Source organism: Aspergillus foveolatus, assembly GCF_047715535.1.
Source record: "Aspergillus foveolatus strain CBS 279.81 unplaced genomic scaffold BDW70scaffold_16, whole genome shotgun sequence".
NCBI lineage: Eukaryota > Fungi > Ascomycota > Eurotiomycetes > Eurotiales > Aspergillaceae > Aspergillus > Aspergillus foveolatus.
In genome coordinates, this window is record NW_027396080.1 from 117,945 (window position 1) to 137,316 (window position 19,372).

General features: G+C 50.1%; 6 protein-coding genes across 6 annotated transcripts; 2 read left to right on the forward strand and 4 right to left on the reverse strand.

Annotated features, from left to right (window-relative positions):
- Positions 1 to 68: 68 nt before the first annotated feature.
- On the reverse strand, positions 69 to 3,427 carry BDW70DRAFT_149259 (uncharacterized protein; the record flags this gene model as incomplete). The annotated part of the gene is made up of 6 exons (XM_073738982.1): positions 69 to 1,277; positions 1,354 to 1,402; positions 1,731 to 1,930; positions 1,989 to 2,086; positions 2,328 to 3,104; positions 3,157 to 3,427. 6 exons carry the CDS (start codon positions 3,425 to 3,427, stop codon positions 69 to 71), a joined length of 2,604 nt encoding a protein of 867 aa, XP_073597225.1.
- A 460-nt stretch (positions 3,428 to 3,887) lies between these two features.
- Positions 3,888 to 4,475, forward strand: BDW70DRAFT_158747 (cytochrome c oxidase subunit VIIa; the record flags this gene model as incomplete). The annotated part of the gene is made up of 4 exons (XM_073740576.1): positions 3,888 to 3,917; positions 4,023 to 4,065; positions 4,291 to 4,326; positions 4,396 to 4,475. The coding sequence occupies 4 exons, from the start codon at positions 3,888 to 3,890 to the stop codon at positions 4,473 to 4,475; spliced, it is 189 nt and encodes a 62-aa protein (XP_073597226.1).
- An 831-nt stretch (positions 4,476 to 5,306) lies between these two features.
- BDW70DRAFT_149260 (NEDD8-conjugating protein UBC12) lies at positions 5,307 to 6,121 on the reverse strand (the record flags this gene model as incomplete). Its single annotated transcript, XM_073738983.1, has 4 exons — positions 5,307 to 5,459; positions 5,561 to 5,850; positions 5,928 to 6,009; positions 6,101 to 6,121. The coding sequence occupies 4 exons, from the start codon at positions 6,119 to 6,121 to the stop codon at positions 5,307 to 5,309; spliced, it is 546 nt and encodes a 181-aa protein (XP_073597227.1).
- A 376-nt stretch (positions 6,122 to 6,497) lies between these two features.
- chsG (chitin synthase class III) lies at positions 6,498 to 10,344 on the reverse strand. Its single transcript, XM_073736370.1, has 6 exons — positions 9,693 to 10,344; positions 9,151 to 9,631; positions 8,731 to 9,092; positions 7,829 to 8,675; positions 6,942 to 7,771; positions 6,498 to 6,882 (listed from the first exon to the last, which is right to left on the reverse strand). Exons 1-6 carry the CDS (start codon positions 9,783 to 9,785, stop codon positions 6,745 to 6,747), a joined length of 2,751 nt encoding a protein of 916 aa, XP_073597228.1. The 5' UTR covers positions 9,786 to 10,344; the 3' UTR covers positions 6,498 to 6,744.
- Positions 10,345 to 14,444: 4,100 nt separating this feature from the next.
- BDW70DRAFT_27445 (uncharacterized protein) lies at positions 14,445 to 16,091 on the forward strand. The gene is made up of 2 exons (XM_073743655.1): positions 14,445 to 14,702; positions 14,758 to 16,091. The coding sequence occupies exons 1-2, from the start codon at positions 14,666 to 14,668 to the stop codon at positions 16,008 to 16,010; spliced, it is 1,290 nt and encodes a 429-aa protein (XP_073597229.1). The 5' UTR covers positions 14,445 to 14,665; the 3' UTR covers positions 16,011 to 16,091.
- Positions 16,092 to 16,775: 684 nt separating this feature from the next.
- BDW70DRAFT_158751 (putative endosomal sorting complex protein TSG101) lies at positions 16,776 to 18,700 on the reverse strand (the record flags this gene model as incomplete). The annotated part of the gene is made up of 4 exons (XM_073740577.1): positions 16,776 to 18,131; positions 18,193 to 18,431; positions 18,490 to 18,598; positions 18,647 to 18,700. The coding sequence occupies 4 exons, from the start codon at positions 18,698 to 18,700 to the stop codon at positions 16,776 to 16,778; spliced, it is 1,758 nt and encodes a 585-aa protein (XP_073597230.1).
- Positions 18,701 to 19,372: the final 672 nt, after the last annotated feature.

Consider the following 19,372-nt stretch of genomic DNA (forward strand, 5'->3'; position numbering starts at 1 on the left):
TGCTGCTCAGGATCACTCTAGGAACCCGAAAATAGCACTTATAGATGGGGTTTTCGGTAGACGGCAGCTCAGTCCAACGTGACGCCATTTCGCCCAACATTAAACGTGAACTGCGCTCCTCGCCTCTTCAGCTCTTCCAATCTCCTTCGTGGCCAATCCTCTCGTCCCCACCCATTCACAAACCCCAAGAACTCCCCTCGCATAACCACCTCCTGCCGCATAGGCGCATCCCTCTCCGCCTCTTGGACAGTCGCACCGGGTGGGAACGGACGAAGCACTTTTCGTTGCAGCACCAGCCGGAGTGTAGGAAACAAGCCCCAAGGAGAGGGTAACGGAGAACGAAAAGACGGTGTCTGGAGTGCAGTATCTAGCGGGTCATACGAGCCATACGGCATAGATGGATTCTCCGTTGATCTACCACCGAAAGAGGTAGCAGTATATATGACATCGCAATCAAATCTGCTCTGGAGCCGTTTCAAGCTTGTGACCAAGTCCGCGTATATATCTGCGAGGTAAAATTTCACTCTCTGGAGACGCTCGCGTTCTATTTCCGCCGCTGACCGGCCAATATCCTCGGTGCGCGCGATCTCATCTTGCAGCTTGTCTTGCCAGAGAAAGGCAGTCGCACTGTCGATTATTATAGCCTGAAGGGCCCGGTTACCTGAAGCATGACGGGAAAGGTCAAGCAGATATGCGTCCAGGGAATGCAGTGTAGCGAATAGTGCCAAAGACGACTGCGGCCGAAAAACATGGATGTGCTCTAGAGACGCAAAAATCATAGCTTCAACAGCGCCGTGTTTTTCAGTATCAGCATCAATTGTATTTTCTAGTTTGTCCAGGACAATCCCACGGGCGACGGTGCGTAGACGCTCAGCATCGAAACGGCCGTCAGTGTCAATGAAGACGACGGCGGAATTGGATCCATTGAGCGGCTTTCCGTTGAATCTGGACGGTAGCACTGCTAGAGCTGCCAGATAATATAGTAACTGAGACTTGCCAGCCGCAGAGCATGTGCTAGATATCTCTAGAACGGTATAAGGCCGACTAGGAAACGCCGGGTGAACGGGCACTTCGAGATGTGCCGGCTCATGGTTTTCTGCAGCGAGGGTGTCGCCATCCGGACCAGCAACAATATCCTCCCTTGTTCCGGGTAGGTTAAGTAGTGGCTGAGAAGGTGGCCCAAAAAGCTCTAGAAGCTCATCAATGGGCGAGACACCAAAGCGGGCTTTGGTGCTCCCCGAATGCTCTCGATGTAGCACGTTCAAGTCATGTAGCAACTGAGTCAAGATTAGTACAGCTCGATGTACCACCACCTTAATTACACTAACTTGAAGAAAGAGAGAAAAGAAGTACCTCATCCAAAACTTCTTCATGAACCTCTTGGAGCAGTTTTTCTCCGAAACTGGCAGACATTTGAAAGAGTTTAGTATTCAGATGTCATTGACTACATGTCAAATCAGCAGCATGTGAGCAAGTCATTAAATGATAGCCTATTTTATTGACTCAAAGACAGCTGTGAATGAGGAGCGTGTAGTCTAAAAGGTGAGAGTCGATCGGTTGACGGTACAGCATCGGCGGGTGTAATAGTCCACCTAACTCCGACGGTTTTGATTCCGCACCCGGACACCCACTCCCTCTATGCTTTTCTCTACAATAGACACTATTCACAGCACTGCAACACACTGACACTGTATATCAACTTCACAAATCTCGAACAGCATCAATGGCACCCCTCGTCCCCCTTTTCGACGTGGAAAAGCTCCCGGAACACGTCAACATAGTGACCAAGAACTTCCATCAAGAAAAGCGGCGCAAGGGCGGCGCAGTGGACCTCGAGAAATGCAAGCTTATGGAAATGGTACAATACTCGTGCAATCCTCCGCCAAAACCTCCTGGGCCGGGGGTTGTTGTCTGCAATCAAGTTGTGCGGCTTTTCAGAAAGTAAGCGGTTGAAGGTTTGATGTGCATTGGCGTGCGAATAAGCTGACCTGGCTCTGTAACAGATGCGCGGACGGTTTGACCGTTGAGACGACCTCGTGGGAACCTCTGCGACAAGCGGAAAGAGATACGACGCGAGAAAGCGAGGCTCGGAATAAATCAAAGGCTTGATATCAGCAAGAGCACGGAATACAATGTCGCATTTGACGGAGTTTAGTTGGATTCTGCATTATACGCCGGTAGAGTGCATGTTAGCGATTCTCGTGACAATTACAAATATAATTCACATGGGTATCTTCGAATAATGCTATAAAAAAAGACGAATGCGAAACGCCCGACGCCGCTACGATGCCTCTCGCTCCCAACAACTGTCCGCGTCTCTTATGTGCTTACCCAACTCTCAACTCTTGACAGTTCTGGATTATGCTTTGCGCTTGAATTCTCCTCCGGCCTTTGTCTCCCTGGCGCCGCGGTTCGCCGCCAAAAGCCCCGTTCGCAGTTTATAATGGGGGGTAATTCAATGCCAGTTAAGCCTTTGAATACGACGGGCTTTCGTTCAGTGTCCGGGTTGGTGCCGAAATCGATTTCCATCGCGTTGGAACTGCCCGTGGGGCCTGCGGCTTCATTATTTGTCGCCGTTTTGGTCAGCCCCTTGACCGTCTTGTCAAACATGCTCTCGAAGCTCTCCGTCTTCCCACCCCACCGTTTCTTAGCACGACCACCAGATCCGGCCTGGTTGTCTTTGAACGCCGCCCGAGCGAGCTTCCGCAACGCTTCCTCACCATGCCGGCCATCATCGGCTGCTCGCTCACGGATCTTACGAGGATCTCGTTCCCGCTCGGTATAGACTGGCGTGTGGCGGTAGGTATGTTTGCTCGGGAACTCTGGAAAGTGCTTTGGGATGTACGTGCTCCTGGCGCGGTCATCCTCACCACTTAACTCTGGTTCGAGAGAAGGTAAGATCTTGAAGTCATCCTCTTCTGGCGGAGGACTAGGTAGTAGGGTAGGGGTGGGTCCGACTTTTGAGGTAGGCTGTAGGTGCGGGATGAGGGAGCCGACAGGCAAACGGTGACGTTTCAGAGCATATTCGAAGTCGTGAGGAATAGGTTGGAGGCGTCTGCATGAGAGCATAGATGTGCGCACATATGATGCAAGCCGCAGAAGATCTAACACAGTATGTCAACAAGGCTCCTTAACAATATCCAACGTATAGCATACACTCCTCCGCTGCATCGCGGAAACTCTCCACCGCTAGTGGATCAGCGATGTCGAACCCGCAGCTTCGTAACGATTGCCCTATAACGCGTCCCATGACCCGGTCGACGTAGGCATCATCGGCAATAGCAGGCTCCGGCAAGCATGGGGTAACCGGTTCATGTAAACGATGGTGGTGATGGTAATTGCGCTTGATTCGCTTAGCGTCAGGCACAGTCTGCTTTTCAGAGAAGGATGAAAGTGACCGTTTGACGGCCGGCGAAGAGGGCGCCATGGCGGAGTCTAATGAGGAAAGAGTGAATGGCTTTTCAAGGCGGCCTGCGATAATGAAGCCGAGCAGCAGGTTCCGTGGCTACACGTGATTTATGCCTGAGGCATCAAGAGTCAACTGCCTCGGAGCATAATACCTCAATATAGGCAAATAAACACCCAAGATGATTTTGATTCATGATCTTATAAGTGAGCACTAAATAAGGAGTTGCCCAATGCTTCGTTGAACTGTTCTGAAGATAACTGGGTGTAGTTCTTGTAGTCGCAGCGTATCAGGCCACTGAGAGCGGTCGCTTACTGGACCGCGCCGGAACGGAAAGCTTCACTCGGCTCGACCTCCAACATCACCACTCACTCTTCTCCCTCCACTCTCACCTCACCACCACCAACCAAAGCAGGTATTTTCTCTGCTGTATTCTTTAGGATAGACTCTCCTCGTTACCTTCTATAAAGAACTCGTCGCAATGGCTACCGCTATCGCTCCTATCACCGGCGTAAGTCACTCTCCCCACTGGACTTCCTTTCCTACGGCACTTCCGCATCTGCCCTTGACATAGGTGATGTCGCTTGATCACTTAGCTTACTTATTTCCCATATAGATGCTCCGCCGTGGTCTCGTTCTTGACCTGAGCACCGCTTTTGGTGAGTCTCTCGACCCCTTCGCATCAGCCCACTCAAAACGAAACTCGGCGCCGGCTGCGGGAAAGAAAACTCGCATTGGGATAATAGGATGCCGGATTGTCCGTGTTTCAAAGCTACAGTGTCCATGCATCATATGTGCTTGAACAATTACTCCGTCCCCAAAAATTCCGACCTCCGCAACTTGCTAGCAAAGCTTGACTGCGACTAATCGCTCTTCCGTTATAGGTTTCGGCACCACCTTTGGCTACCTCTGGTGGTACGGTAAGTTAAAAATTTGTTGACTTACGTAGCGTTTTGAAAATGTGTTACTGATATAATATCGTGAATCAGGCTACCACCTCCCTCGCGTCCGCGCTCGTGATGAGTATTACAGCCGCCTCGAGCAAGAGCGCGCCGCCGGCCAGGCGTAAGCGGCTCTTTTCGCAATAATCAATCTCTCGATTAGCCGGTCGACACTTTCTCGATGCAGATATCCATACACGTTCTCAGATCCCACTTCTACATCCTCTGAAAGTCAATGAGCCCTGCCCAGAAGGAGCAAAGGAAGCAGATGCTAGGACATATACCCGTTTCCATTCGTCCTCCTCTGTTGTCTTCTCAATCTTCCTCTCTTCACAAATGTTTCCAGAGGGCGGCCGTCTGAGAGAGAGATTGATATATTGTGATATGACGGGCTTGAGAGAAAGAAAGAATGCTAGACTATTTATCTATTCACTTATCTTTCACTTTTGTTCTCTGCTCTGCGCGTTGTATATATACTTGTGCTCAGAACCTAAGGGGTTGTATGCTTCCGTCTTTGAACCCATAGCGTAGAAAAGAAGAGTTCGATGGTCATGGCGTAGGTTCAACGTATACTTGATAGAGAAGTGATGAATCATGGGATCAGGGAACAAATTTAAAGAAATCAAAGAATTCATGTTCACCAGGGAATCTATCCAGTCGCTAAAAGTAGTTCATCAGGTAGTCATAGAGAGTCCGTGTCACAAAAACAAAATCAAGTCGGCCCTCTTCCAGTGTTCGTTCAATACGTGGCTTAAATATTTGATCATGGTGTTGCTCCTCAAAACCATACTGCATCGCCGCCACCAGTGCCAATACCCCAGGCTGTTGACTTGCAGGCCTTAGTCGATGTTAATCCGTTCTCAACATCACAGAGTCCAGGCTTATCTCCATCCGGCCTAGAAGAGAGGAAGCGCCGGCAAGACAGCGTTTTCTCATATAGCTGCCGCACACCCGCCGCATCATCGTAGAACCCTATCAAATGTAACACCACGAATGTTTCCACCAGCCATTGAATTGCGGACATTGCGCTTGAAAAGGTCGCGGTTCTGTCGCAGGTCCTCCGCAGCCTCTTTATTTAACGGATCGGAAGCATTCGGCTCAAGGAAAAGGAACTGCCGACAATCCAAAGCATGTCAGTAACATGACTAAAGTAAGCTTCCCAAGCAGCCAAGTGCCGCGTAGAAGACGAAAGTCATGGAGGGTGCCAACTAACCTGCATGCCCACTATGACTGCATTCAGATTCAGCACGGGCTTCCAGTCCTCACGCAGAATATTCAGACAAACATTCCCCTCCAGGTCAATATTTGGATGGTAAATCTTCTGCGTGCACTTGACTTTCGGCGGGTCATGCGGGAAGTTCTGGTTGACGGCGAAGGTGAAGATGAATGAGCCACCCTTGTACATGCCCTCGTCCGGCTCAATGGTCAGTGTAAAATTCAAGATGTCGTCAGGGTTTGGAAACGCCATTTTCATTGTGCTTCCGAGGGTGAGTTCTTGGAGATCTAGGCGTGGTAAAGTCGTGTAAGCACTTGCGGGGTGGACAGGATAGGAGCGCATGCAGGTGCAGATGCAGACATACCTCGCTGGACACGCAGCTGAGCAGCTGTGACCTTCTTCTTCTTCTTTCCTGCAGCGCCTTCAGCATTTTCAGCCTGCTGCTGCTGTTGTTTCTGTTGCGAGGCGAAGCGGTTAGACGTCGTTTGCTGGATTGACTGGCATCCAGTCTAGGTTGCAGGAGGGGAGAGTGCATACCATAGACCAGATTTTTAGCATGATGAGTATTGACCGACTAAGCTACTGCCACGAGAATTGAAATCAAGAGAGGAAATTGGAGTTGCTGCGGAGGCGAAGTTGGCTGCTGAGGCTCTACGAGGGGAAGTGAAGGTTGGGTGGGGTTCGGCGCGATTACTAGTTTTCTTGCCACTTAAGGCTGGGTCAACAATCGCCTTTTGACAACGAAGACCTTCACTGGAAGGAGTGAGTTCAGGATTTATGAAGGTAGAAGAAACGCAAAGCCACAAATATAAAAGCTACCTGGACCTTGCATACGGACATAGCCTAGCAAATAGGTGGAGCCGTAGCCTGACTCTTTGCACACAAGCCATCGCCTCTACAATACGGGATTACAGTAATAGTAGACTAGAATTGCTATGCAGGTGTGATCACGCTTCAGGTCCCATTGAATCTAACTACAAAAGTCTACATAATAGCGAGAATTTGCCCCTATCCTAAGGATTTGAGCGGGCGTACTGGCTAACGAAGAAACAGAGTTTGAGCATCATATGTAGAGTACAATATCAAAACAAAATGTGCCAAGAATAACTCCTCGGACCCATGCAATACATACAATTGCAAGGCCTCCCGTGCTTGACTTTCCATTTAGACAAAGCATGCTCTTACCGACGGGCGAAGCAGCAAAGAAGACCTGTCTTTCCGAGGAACCAAGTGGCTCCGATAAAGCGAATAAGAGCGACAACCGCATTAGACCACAAAAGGGCTTGGAAGAAACGTGAAGTACGCTCAGTAGAGGTGTTCTGCCAGTTATCTGTCAGTTATACTTCAAATAAATAGATAGGGCGCAGCCAAAACATACCGTAAATCCGAACTTATCCAAACCCTCGCTGGTAATGCAGACAGCGAGAAGACCGTTACTGAAGAGCCAGAGCGTAACCAGTCTCGTACGGAAACTCTTGTACGAGTCGTCCAGACTCTTCTCTTCCTTCTCCTCGGGTGGCACATACGGAGTCAGGGCTCGCTTGACAGTTGCCTCAAATTGACTATCGATATCAGCCTGCGGCTTATCGATTTCCTCGATAACAGCTTCCTCCCCTTTGCCTCCTGTAGTCTTGGCAGAAGGAAGGGCATCCGCCTTGTCGGAACCTTTGGTACCCCACGACACATCATGCCAGTTGCTGAAGGCGTAAACGTTCAAGATGTTGATGTAAGACGACTGGACGGCCATGTATGCGGGGAAAGACGTGAACATGTGCCAAGGATCAAGATACATGAACGACGCAACAAAGTAAAGACCGAATGTTGCGGCAAGAGCAATGATAATGATACCAGCACCACTAGATCCGAAGAATGAGCTCAGGAACGCACCGATACCTTCGTCAGTATTGAAATCCATGGGAGCCCCTCCAGTAAAAGCGCGGACGACGAGATACAGAGCATCGACAACTACATAAAGCTGGATAATACCAAAGGCGACGAAAGATGCGAGGTATGACAACTTGGATCCCTTGGGACGGTTTCCGAGCGCAAGGATAAACTGCAAGAGCAGGAACGCAAGGTAGATGTATTTCACCAAGGTATTGATGATTGGAGTCGCCGTTTTACCGAATGGGAAAGCAGTGTGGCCGTTGCTGGAACTTGGAGTTCCGACCAGATCCATGATGACCGAAGTCGTAAGCCAGTAAGACGCTGTAGCCAATATTGTCAGAATTCTGCAACAAGTAGGTAGGCAGCTGCATGACTCACCAAGAGAAAACCAAGTTAGGAAAGTAGAGAACCAGTTGTACAACATTTGGAGGTGGAGGAAGAACATGCGGACGATATTGTGTCCGCTCTTATACATACGACCGAAGTGCATGAGCGAGTAGATACCGGCGGCAAAAGAACCGTTCAGCCAACGACGACGTTGGGAGATGAATTCAGGAGCACCCTCCGGCACATCAGTTTCACCCTTCGAAGCCTTGACGTACGAAAGATGCCATTTAGAACCCGCTTTGGCGACAAGCTCGAAACAAAGGATACGATCTTCGGCCAAGAACATGTTCTTCTTGAAAATGTTCATGCCCTCGATACCTTTCTTGCCAAGCTGCTTTGAAAGAGTGTGATCACCATGGAAATATTGCTCCAGAGGGCGGCCCATAATGGCACGGAATCGGTAAGCCGAGAAGGCACCAGGCAACACACTGACATATCCAAAGGAACTCTCCAAAGGCTTGTCAAGAATGTTACTAATCTTGTACTCGAAGTTCTGCGCGGCAACCAAGGGATTGAGCAATTTCTTCCAGCCCTTGCCCAACATGGCGTGGATTTCACCACAGGCACCTCCGAGATCCTTGTCGTTGTAGAAAGCCTCCCACAAGTAAAGCAGAGACTTAGGCCCAGGCTTGGTACCAGCATCGAGGAGAATGCAGACCTCGGGATTAAGGATACGACCGAAAGCGTTGAACAGCCATCGATGGGAATTGATCTTCTTACTATTTTTCTGCTTCAAACAGAACATCATCTGCACGGGAGGAAGGGTGCTAGGACCGTCATCCGTCGGCCGAATGAGTTGCTGGTTTGGAGTGACAGAAAGTTGGGTGGTGTACTCGAACTAATGATTATTAGCTGGGGACTTCAGGGGGAAACGGTCGCAAAAATGTGCATACTATATGAGCCACGGTTTCCTTTCCATCAACGTCACGCTTCATGACACCGTCTTGATAGATACCAACGGTGGCGAGGACATCCAATGTGTCCTTGTCGCAAGGGTCGATACCATCAAAGACTAGGCAGACGACGATCTTCTGCCAGGCAGGGCCACCTTTGTTCCAGAATTCCGACTTCTTCAGGTTGACAATATCGCGAATGTTTTGCATAACACCGTGCAGGGTACGAGCGGTAAGCGTTTTATCTTCGTTGTAATACGTGATGGCAATCAATAACTCAGTATGTCTGTTATACATCGCTGGACGCAGGTTGTAACCGTTGTGGAGCGTAAACTCGTTGGGATCACAAGTCGCCGCCGTATCTAGTCAAATGCTTTAGTTTCGATTCCAGCTGCCAAGGCTTTTGGAGGGTGAGCTTACATCGCATATGCGTAAATTCCTCACTTCCGCCCTCAAGGTCATTCCGATACTTGGCTTGAATTGCATTTTGAATGGCGCTAGGAACTGGGTAGTCCACACTCAGGACAGAGCCCTGAACCAGCTTAACCTTCCTTGTGGCATAACGACGAAGCCCGTTTCCACCGCCGGCAGCGCCGACCTGTCGCTGCCGCCACGCTTCTGTAGACGAAGTTTCGCTACGAGCGTAAGGCGATGCTACACGTCCCGGAACGCCAAAAGCGGCTGCAGGGTTCTCTGAGTGGCCGGAGTAGACCGATTGATTGGCGCTGTACGGATCATGGTAGGCGGCGTCGGGAGCGTAAGACTCAGTCAAACTGTATCCAGATGTCGGGCGCTGTACGGGTGAAGCGGTAAGGCCACGCTGCTGGTGAGGGTCATCGAAGGGGCCGGCAAAAGGGCTTTGTTGGCTGGATAACAATCCATGAGAGGCTTCTTCTTCGTACTAACAAGCGAAAATCACGTTAGCTAGAGTCAAAGGAACAGGTACTGCGAGGAAATCCCACAGAGGTATTAGAGTGCGAGAGGTCGCGGAGCTGATGGCCGTCATCATAATTATGCTCGCCAGGCGACTGGGGACCAGAGCCGTGGTAGGCCATGGTTAAACTGGTAGTATGTGCGAATAGGCGGCAGTATCTGCGAACTGAGCTTGGTCGAGGTCAAGCAAACACAACTGGAAGCAGAACGCAAGGACGTGAAGGAAGGGGTATCAAAGAAACGAGAACGAGGTTTTGTCCCGACTTAGAAAAGGTCAAACACCAGAGCACGCGTTATAGGACCACGCGGCACGGTCAGGCAAATAAAAAATAAAGATGGGCTAAAGTGAAGTGATGGAAAGGCGAGATGAAAGCGAGAGAAAGCAATCAGAAATAAAAACCAGCGGGAGGAAGCGTGAGGGTCCAAAGCTGAAGAGGGAGAGGCGCAGGTCGAGCAGGAACGTGGAAAAAGCCGCCAGGGCTGAGGGAGGAGCGGCCCCGAGTTCGCAAAAACAGCAAGTGAGACACCGTTGAACTTGAACTAGAGAAGTGGCTCCAGTATCTTTAGGTGCGACTAAGTGCAGTCTTTACCCGTGGTTAAGAGAGAGCGGAGGCGCAGGATGAGAGAGGAGAGAGAAAGAACCGGGGTTCAGGTGAAGTCAAGAGAAGTGCCACCCTTTTTTTTCTTTTACAAAATTCAAGTTCTCTTGGTGGTGACTTGGTGAGGAGGGAGGACTGAAGAGGGATGGCCAGGATTCCTTACCACTGGCCTGGCCTGGCTACAGCTTACTGGTAGACTACTGCAAACTGCGTGAAGACTCGTCTTTTTGGCTTTTTCACTCATCAACTGAGGTTGTCGTCCTTTTTCAAATTAATCAGAAGGTATATCTAAATCAACACACTCCGCCAGTTCATTCTTCATCTACAACTGTTCCTGAATTTTGAGTCCTGAAATTGATGCTCCCTACACTATACCTGTACAGAGTATACAGACAAAAATTGGCTGCCTCGCCGCCAGGGGTACAAAAACTGAGGTGCAAAATTTCAGAGCCCACTCCCCCCAGCCAATCTTATTGAGTACCAAGCAGCCTGGTGGTAATTTAGTTCTTTCCCGTCTGCCTCCCGAGTCCCGCTCACAGAGAGCTCATGTCTTCAGACTTTCACTCACCGTTGTTCTTAGGGAGTATAAAACTCTGCGCGCTCTTCTCATTTGTTGACCCCTGAGCTGCCTTTGCCCATTGACTCCATTATTACGATTTGGGGGATATGCCATCCATCTACTTCATACGAAATTCTGCAGCCAGCAAATGTTGAATGTCTTGGTTCTCTTGGTCTTCTGGAGAGTCTGCATTCCTATCCCTAGCCAGCATCGTTGACCGGGCTGGACTTCCGAGGAAACCAAGTATGTGGCAGGCATGCCATTCTCAAAATGCTACCTTGTTGACCTCCGTCATAAGTTAGGTCTTCCCTTGGAGTGCACACTCATTGGTATAATGTGAAGCTTCAGTGTACTCCGTACTAGTGTGAGTTGACCTGTACTTGTACTGTCAGCTTAAGGTTACAGTACGGGGACAAACAGAAATATTTCAGGGGGCGGGGTCATCCGACGCTCCTGAAAAGGCTTAGATCCCACTGGCAACCAAATATAGCTGTGGCTATTGACAGACTCAATTGTGTTTCTCTGCTATTGGCCAGCACACATACAGAGTGCCACAAATGAGACGCTATCATGATCCCTAAAGATCTTAATTTTCCAATCAGAGGAATCGTGAATTTCATGGCGGAGCTGTTAAAAGGATCTGCCTGGCTTAGTGGACTTTAGATTGTCCCACCTCTGTTTCAAAACACCGGCTGTTGGACTGAGGCACCCGCCGCTTAATTTCCTCTATACGATATTCATCTGAAATTTGCATACGTGCCGTTTTTCTGGTACGCTCTCAGATTCCACCAGTGGCTGAGCAGCCGGCCTAACCGTCTTCTAGCTGTCTTTGTTCCTATTCTTAGAAATTTTAGCGCGAGCATTGCTCAAAGATGGATAAGCAGCCATCACAATCATGAATTAGAACAGTTCTATACTGCAGAGCCGCAGCTTTGACTGCTGAAGCTGCGAAATATCTCTACTACCATCATGAACTATGTACTATTGTCCAACAACAATGTCTGGACAACTACGGGTTCTTCGAAGGAGCGGTTGCCCTGGCTCTACTGTGGTTAGTTTGTCTATTGAATGTCAGGGTAGCATCCCCCAAACAGCCCGCACCTTTACCTCCGGAAATTAGAGCTGAAGGGGAGCTGAAATTCCGGTAGCCTTGGGCTGAAATCTCAAGTTATGTTTCCTGTTGTTACTACGTTTTACCTGTAGAAAGCACAGTATTCCGCAACCTTAGGTATGTCTTGTTAATTATCACGATATTATCTAGAACATACAACTTCATATAATGTTACTCAATGACTTTCTGGATACCTGGAATAACTAGAGGTCAACTACTTCAGGGCACATGTCCTCGTCAAGGAATGTTTGTCCGTGATGTATTTTGGTCCTATGCCACAGCCAGCTAGGGCACAACGCACAGTTTCTGGCAGGACATCATATATGTATTTCAACTGGCCATTGTTCTCCAGCAGAGAAGATCGACGCAAGCTTTTTGTCCCCTTATGTAGCGGGTCACCGCTCTTATTCCTAACCTCAGCAACAAGAGTCTTGTTCTCTTGAAGGGCTCAGCACTGATGCACGTGATTTTATAGCGTATGTACATCCACATATATGTGCTTCTTCCACGTATTGTCTATTACCTAATGCAAGTGCAGTTGTAGCATCTGAAAGCGAGGTCTAGATCTGCGAATATATGTAGACCTAGTAAACAACGAGGTGTAGCCTACTGAGGTTCCGAGTATCCATATTCGGCACTCCAGGTGCTGGGAAAATTGATCTATGCATCTATTCTCTAGCCGAAGGCCTTGTTGCAAGGCAGAATAACACTGGGTCATTTTGTTAGAGACGAATGCGTTTGTTTACGAAAGAGAAAAATATATATATATATATTAGAATATGGTGCGATCCAATGTACTTAGGTTTTGAGGGCCGGCGACTGCGGAGACATTTATTACAACTCACACTGCACGGAGCAACTTCTCTTTCCCAGTCAACGACCAACAATTAAGGATCAGAGCAGAAGCCCCACTGGGCGACATTCATGTATTATTCCGGACGCTTTGACAGATCGAGCCGGACGCCTGATGCTGGGCAACAGCCCTGCATAGATTGGCCAGACCAGGTACTCCATACCATGATGGCATCGCGCATGACGAGCCTTTACCTGTGCATTCATCTATCGGACTGCTGACTACAAATGCAGGGAAACGTGTTTGATCAGCCTACGGTCCTCCCACAGCCAGATCCAAGCCGACACTGACTACCCATGAGCGACAGAGGTCTATTACGCCCCGAGGGCGACCCTTGGAAAGGCGACAGGATGCGGATGCGTTTAACCCTAGGAGCTCTTGTTCTGGACTGGGCAAACCCGTTGAGCAGAGGTGTTGAGCAGAGGTAGGAGCCAAAGCGAGTGAAACGGAGTAATTGAAGAGTCCTTGATCAATCGGCCTCCAACTCCACCACCACGATCTGGATTTCTGTTACCGCGGCTGCTACAAGACAGAAGGAGGAAAGATCGGAGATGCCTGTGAACGTTGGCGTGAGCGCCGCCGCCTTCTTTGATTACTTGCCGTCCGTGCCTGAGGCTAAGAGACGATCTGATTCGACCAGGCGTCTCCGTGTAATCTCCCTAAGCTGCCGGAGGGAACGTGGGATGGTCCAGAACCACTTGAACCAGCCTTCGGACACGGCCTCGATATCTTCTCGCACACGGCTTTCCCAGCCGGAATCAGTAAGGACAACGGACGGATGAGACAACGGGCTGGCGAAACATCATGCTAGGGGCCTGGATTTGCCTGGACGGGGCGAAATGGCTATTGCGTTGTGTGATCGTCTCTCGCTCATGCTAGAAATGTTGTAGCACAGTAAACTCACTATAGCGAAGCTAGGGGAAAATCATTGTCAGTGTTAGCCCTATACTATTTCCAGCTGGCTTCGTACGCTTCAGGCTCCTCTCCCAAGTCAACAATAGACTTCGATAGCCGTTTGGATTCTGTCAATGACAGTTCTCAGCTGGCAGTTCTCTGCATGAAATAATTAGTGTAGATAGAGGATGAACTCAAGGAGATCTCAACATATTCATTGGAATTGTAAGTACATACATTTGTGATACGTTTGTGGAGCGTCCGTGGCGATAGTCGAAGTGGGTGGGCATAATGCGCAACCTTCGGGCTGTGCCAGGTGCCTTTGATTACTATCTCCTCTCAACTCCACCCAACCGCCAACCCCCCAGTTGAGAGACACTGGGACCTTTTCTCTTTCACCTCCTTCTCTGCCTCATATTATTGCCGTTACCTTTCCTTCATTTCTCCCTTCCAACCCTCCGACTTGCTCAATTTCTTCGTCCTCCATTCTCGCATCCAGGAGGGTTATTTTTCTTAGGCCGCTCCATTTCCCCTGATCCATAACTTGCGCTCGTACTTAACTACCGTAACGCGTGTCCACGACGTCAACCTCTTGACGGCGATTCTCAAGGCTATATCACGCAGCAAAACGCTTGAGTGGGAGAGTCCGGCCTCGAATCTCGATATATTGAATATCCCGCATCCACTAGACGCCGCACTATGACTATCGCTGCTTATAGTCTCCTGCTCTAGTCTGCCAGCCTTCGAGATATACGCTCATTTCCTGCCACTGAACATTGACTGCTTCATGAAACGATTATAACTCACGACTTGAAGTCTGGAGTATTATCACACTCGTTTATACCATTAAGATCACGCTCTCTACGCCGTTGACCGGCAGCCGCTCTTTTATCTTTTAACTTGTTACCTCATACCCATCGAAGCCTTGATCCTTGTCACGACAATAGCTTTTGTTCTTCATCCATCTCTGTTGCTAACCTTCTAACATGTCGCCTCACAATCTCGACCCACTCTCCCCGCACGGTGCGTACTGAATGTTCATCAACCGCTTACCACAAGCGAAACTAACAAGATGCAGCCTTGTTCGCTCGTGCCGAGTGTAAACAATGTCCGCAAGAATCGCCTTCATGCGACTGCCCGTCGGGTACGAAATGTGTGATGACCGCCCAATCCTGTACCGAATGTGCAACTATACAATGTGTCAAAACATCCACTAGCAGCTCGTCAGAATCAGAAGATAATTCGTCGGGTGGAGGAGGAACCAACGCGGGCGCTATAGCGGGTGGAGTTATCGGAGGTCTTGCGGCGGTAGGAATCATCGTCTTCCTCATCTGGTGGTTTGTCATTCGCAAGAAGCGCAACCAGCAGCAAGCAGAAGAGTCGGAAAAAGCCAGCTCGTACGCCGCTCGGGCCCCGGCTTCCAGCGCTGCACAATCGAGAAAATCTACCCACTCCATTGCATCGACTGTCTTGACTCGCGCCTCAAATGTCATCCAAATCGCGTATATTCCTGGCGTAACGAACCGGTCCCCACCAGACACCCCCCTCGTCCCGCCAGTTCCCCCTCTTCCTGGTGCCTCAGCCGACCAACATTTCTTCATGCCTGGAGATCTACGCGATTCATCTTGGTCTGACATGTCGGACCGACGTTCCATGGCCAACACTCTACGAAGCAGTGTCGCTACAACTATTTACCGGAACGATGCCATTGTCAGCCCCATGCCGGCTCAGCAGGTGACTCGCACCCGTGCTGCTGTAGTCAGTATTCACAATGGACCAAGCACCCCGTCATCCTCACAGCACCTGAGCCCTGACACACCGGCCGTTCCGGCTATCACTCCTTCGCAGCTTGCCAAGGCGGGTGTCACTGACGCAAACAACAACAGCTCAATCGTGGCTCGTACCGTCACCGCGAAGCCTGTGATGGTGAAGACTATTGGGAAGAAGAACAACACGGCCAAATCTCCCGTCCAGCCTATAGCGGAGCAGCCAGAATCTACTGCCGAGTCCTCGGCTTCCAGCCAAAAGCCCGCCAAAGCTCCCAGCATCTCGTCGAACGACGGAAACGATACCCTCTCTGCTGCCAACAATCGCACATCCACACACGCTGAGACACCAATATCAGCCAGGAGATCTCAAGCCCCGACGGTGATTGAAGACTCACCAGCAATCGTCCAGAGCCCCTTCAGCGACCAAACACCAACAGAAGTGGAAACAGACAGGCGCAACTCAGCATTCCTAGAAGGGGCTAGTATAAGCTCAAAGCGACACAGCGGTGCGCCGCCTCCACGAGTCGAGAGCCCCTTCGCAGATTCCAACGAGGTGAAATAGGCTCACAAATCACCCCGTTCTCTTTCTCCCCAATCACGACGTCTGATTTTTGGTTTGTGATTTCTCTGGGTTGTTCATCACATTTTCGTTTGGCATGGCGCACGAGGGTGGAGGTTTCACCATATACTCATCTTTTGATCATTTTTATCAACTATAGATGCAATGTTGCGTTTTACCCTTTTTTGGCATATAGTATGCCACCCTTTCTTGTATATGATCGGCTACGCCTCCTTTTTCTTTTACATATCCAGGTCCGGCCTTTTGTGGGCTGTGAGCAAATGTATCCTTCTTTTTCTCTCTCTTCCTCTTTACTCACCCGCTCATTATTCCTGCTGCTGTAGTTGCAATGGAGGGCACCGTAGCCTCTTAGTGATACACTGTTCCGTAGTCTAGACAGTGAACTTGTCGAGCTGTGAAAGTGATTCAGCGAGAGCTAAACGGAATATCCTCAGCTTTCAACGGGTGCTTACGCGAGACGACAGGACTATTTTCTCGCGCTGGAATTTAGGAAGCTCATTCAGATAATAAGATTATGTATGGCGTCGAGCTCAGAGCGCCGATTCGTTAATGTCTTGCTTGCTGTAGTATCACGATCATGTTCTAGCCGTGATCAGCTACCACTACTAATTCTAGCGGCAAAATAGCCCACCTTTTCTTTCAAAAGTGTCTATGGAGAAATAAATGACTTGGGGAATGGTCATAAGAGAAGTATATACGCTTTCATATCGCCATAAAGTCTATAGATCAATGCGAACAAAAGCACAGCTAGTATTCCTCTAGACCCATACCCTTGCCAATCTTCCGAATCAACGCACGCTTCAAGAATGCCTCGCGTGCTAGACCGCGTGTATGACGAGACCAAGTATCGACGCCGATAACACCTTTAACGAGGGCAGCCTGGAGAGCATAGATAGCTTGTTGAATGCCGCGTTCTTCGGCGACAAGGTCGTAGAGCTGTTTGCCCACGACTGTGGGCGCGACAAGAATGTCGTCGATGGGTGGAAGGCCTGAAGAAGATGAAGAATCTGAGCTGGAGGATGGCTGAGCGGTTGAGACACGGGACTGAGCGTCTGCAATGACGGCGTCGGCGCGGTGGAGGGATTGCGTGAGGATTGAGGTGTTGGATTCGAGAGTTGAGTTCAAGTTTTTCAGGGAGGAGATTTCGGCTTGCAGCGTTGCAATGGTGGCGTGGAGGGAGTGGGACTGGGATGCTAGAGAGTGTGCAGCGGACTCGGAGTGGGCAATGTTTGCATGAAGGGTTTCGGTGAGAGCTTTGGAGACGGCTTGGAGGAGCGCATCTTTTTCAGGGTTTGGCGGGATTGGGGGCGCGGGGCCCGTGGGCGTGAAAGACGGGAGCTCGAGCTCGAAGGGGGATGTGAGTAGATCTTCGGTTTCGGGTTTTGGTCGCGGGGCTGCTAACTGGCTGGTTGGAGCAGCTTGAGTTGGTCCGTGAGGTGGTAATTGGGGATGCACTTGTTGAGCTGGTGGAGGTTGTCGGTGATATGCTGGGTGAAGAGCCACATGTGTTGGACCCTGGGTTGGACTCTGGAATTGAGGGGGCTGGTGTTGTAGAGGTATACCATGTGTCTCATTCGCAGCCTGATAGTGAGCAAGTGGTCCTGGAGTGAATGCGGGCCCTGGATGAGGACCGTTACGCTGCTGTGGGGGCTGTTGTGGCGGAGGATATGCGCCTCCAGGAATATGATGAGGTAGATAGTGCGGATCTCTGGATTGTTGATTGCTTATAGAGGCCTGTACTGGAGATATGTGCTGTCGAATATTCTGCTCCTTTGGCGGTAATGGAGGTAGCGGTGGCGAAGTGTTGTGCTGTGCTGGGGCAATCTGTTGCTGCAGCCCTGTAGGGCTCGATAACTGGCCTGGTTTGGGAGGAGGTGGTGGAGGAGCCTGCGATGCGGGCTGAGGAGGGCGAAGCGATGATAGCTGAGGCGAAGGGGTATGGCTAAATGTATTGGAGAGTTCCGGCGGTAATGGAGGACGAGGGGGAGGTGTCTGAACAGGTTGCGCTTGTTGCGGTACAGGATGCGGTTGTTTGTACTTGACGGGAGGTTCTTTCGCGAATACGTCTTGAAGAATCGACAGAAGGTCAAGGATGGAAGAGCGCTAGACAGGGAAGTCAGAAGTCGGTAAGCGATATAACCCGGCTGCTCCCAATTGTACTCACCTCCCAAGCCCCGCCCCAATGCGCCAGATAATGGTGGTAAACCCTCCCCTCCAAGGTCACATGCTGGCCTACCCGAACGACCATATCCTGAGTGGGTTTCACATAGACGATGGGAGGTTCACGAGGGTATGTGTTGGGAATCCATAACGCGATAGGGAACTTGTAGACTGTGCCGCGAAAGGTGACGGGTAGTGTGCCCGAGAGTTGCAGGAGCAAAGCAGAGAATCCGTTCTCGTAGGCTAGAAATGCGATACGTCAGTGACCAGCTTGAGAAATCCTAGGATAATCAGCACTCACTGTAGACTGCGGTTTCAGGGGCAAGTGTAGGAAATTTAACCAGGACATTTGCTACATCGTAGTAAGTCCGGTTGGGGTCCTGATATGTTTGCTTGGGGTCGTAGTGATCCTGGTAGAGTTAGCACAAATATCCGCAAATGACAATCCGAAATCTCACCCTGATCAGAACGCTGTACAGCCAGTTCAGCGTCCTCTGTGGGACTGACGCCATATCGAGGGAGCTCTGGAGTAGAAGTTGGGGAGAGCGAGTCCGACAGCGATACCGCAGCGCGAAGGCAGAGAGCATCGCATCCCCGCAGTCTTGGCCATTAGTCAGTGCTCTCCACCCATAGCTATGGAGTCAACAAACCCTTCTATCTACATCTTTATATGATTGACTATTCCAATGCAGTTCGAGTACAGTCAACTTTGCGAGCACGCAAGTTTTTTTCTTTTTTGACGGGGTATTCCACAGACCAGCCGGTTTTGCTTGCCACTATGACCATCTCACGCAGGAATGCCAGATGAGCGAAAAATAGTCCACAATGGCTGCCTCGACGAGGGTACTCGCAGTCTCTATGCGACCGTTGTGAATACACTGGCGACCGGAGAAGGATCGAAGACTGCTATTTAATTATGAGGTCTTTTGCAAGGGTAGGGGATAGTTGAGGTGTGGGCAAGCTGCATGTTCTTGTCGGGACCGTTCTTATTCCCCTCCAGGCCACAGAAACCGCCCCCAAACCGAGAAGTCTGTGACAACAACACTTTGGACAAACCGCGCTCCCAAAAGGAAGGTGAAAGCGATCATTTAGACCCTCGAGACATTGTCATCTCTTCATAATGAGACGGGCGTGCTGGAATGTGGCGGATCCGCTTTTCGGCTGTGTTGGGCTCGTCTTGGTCT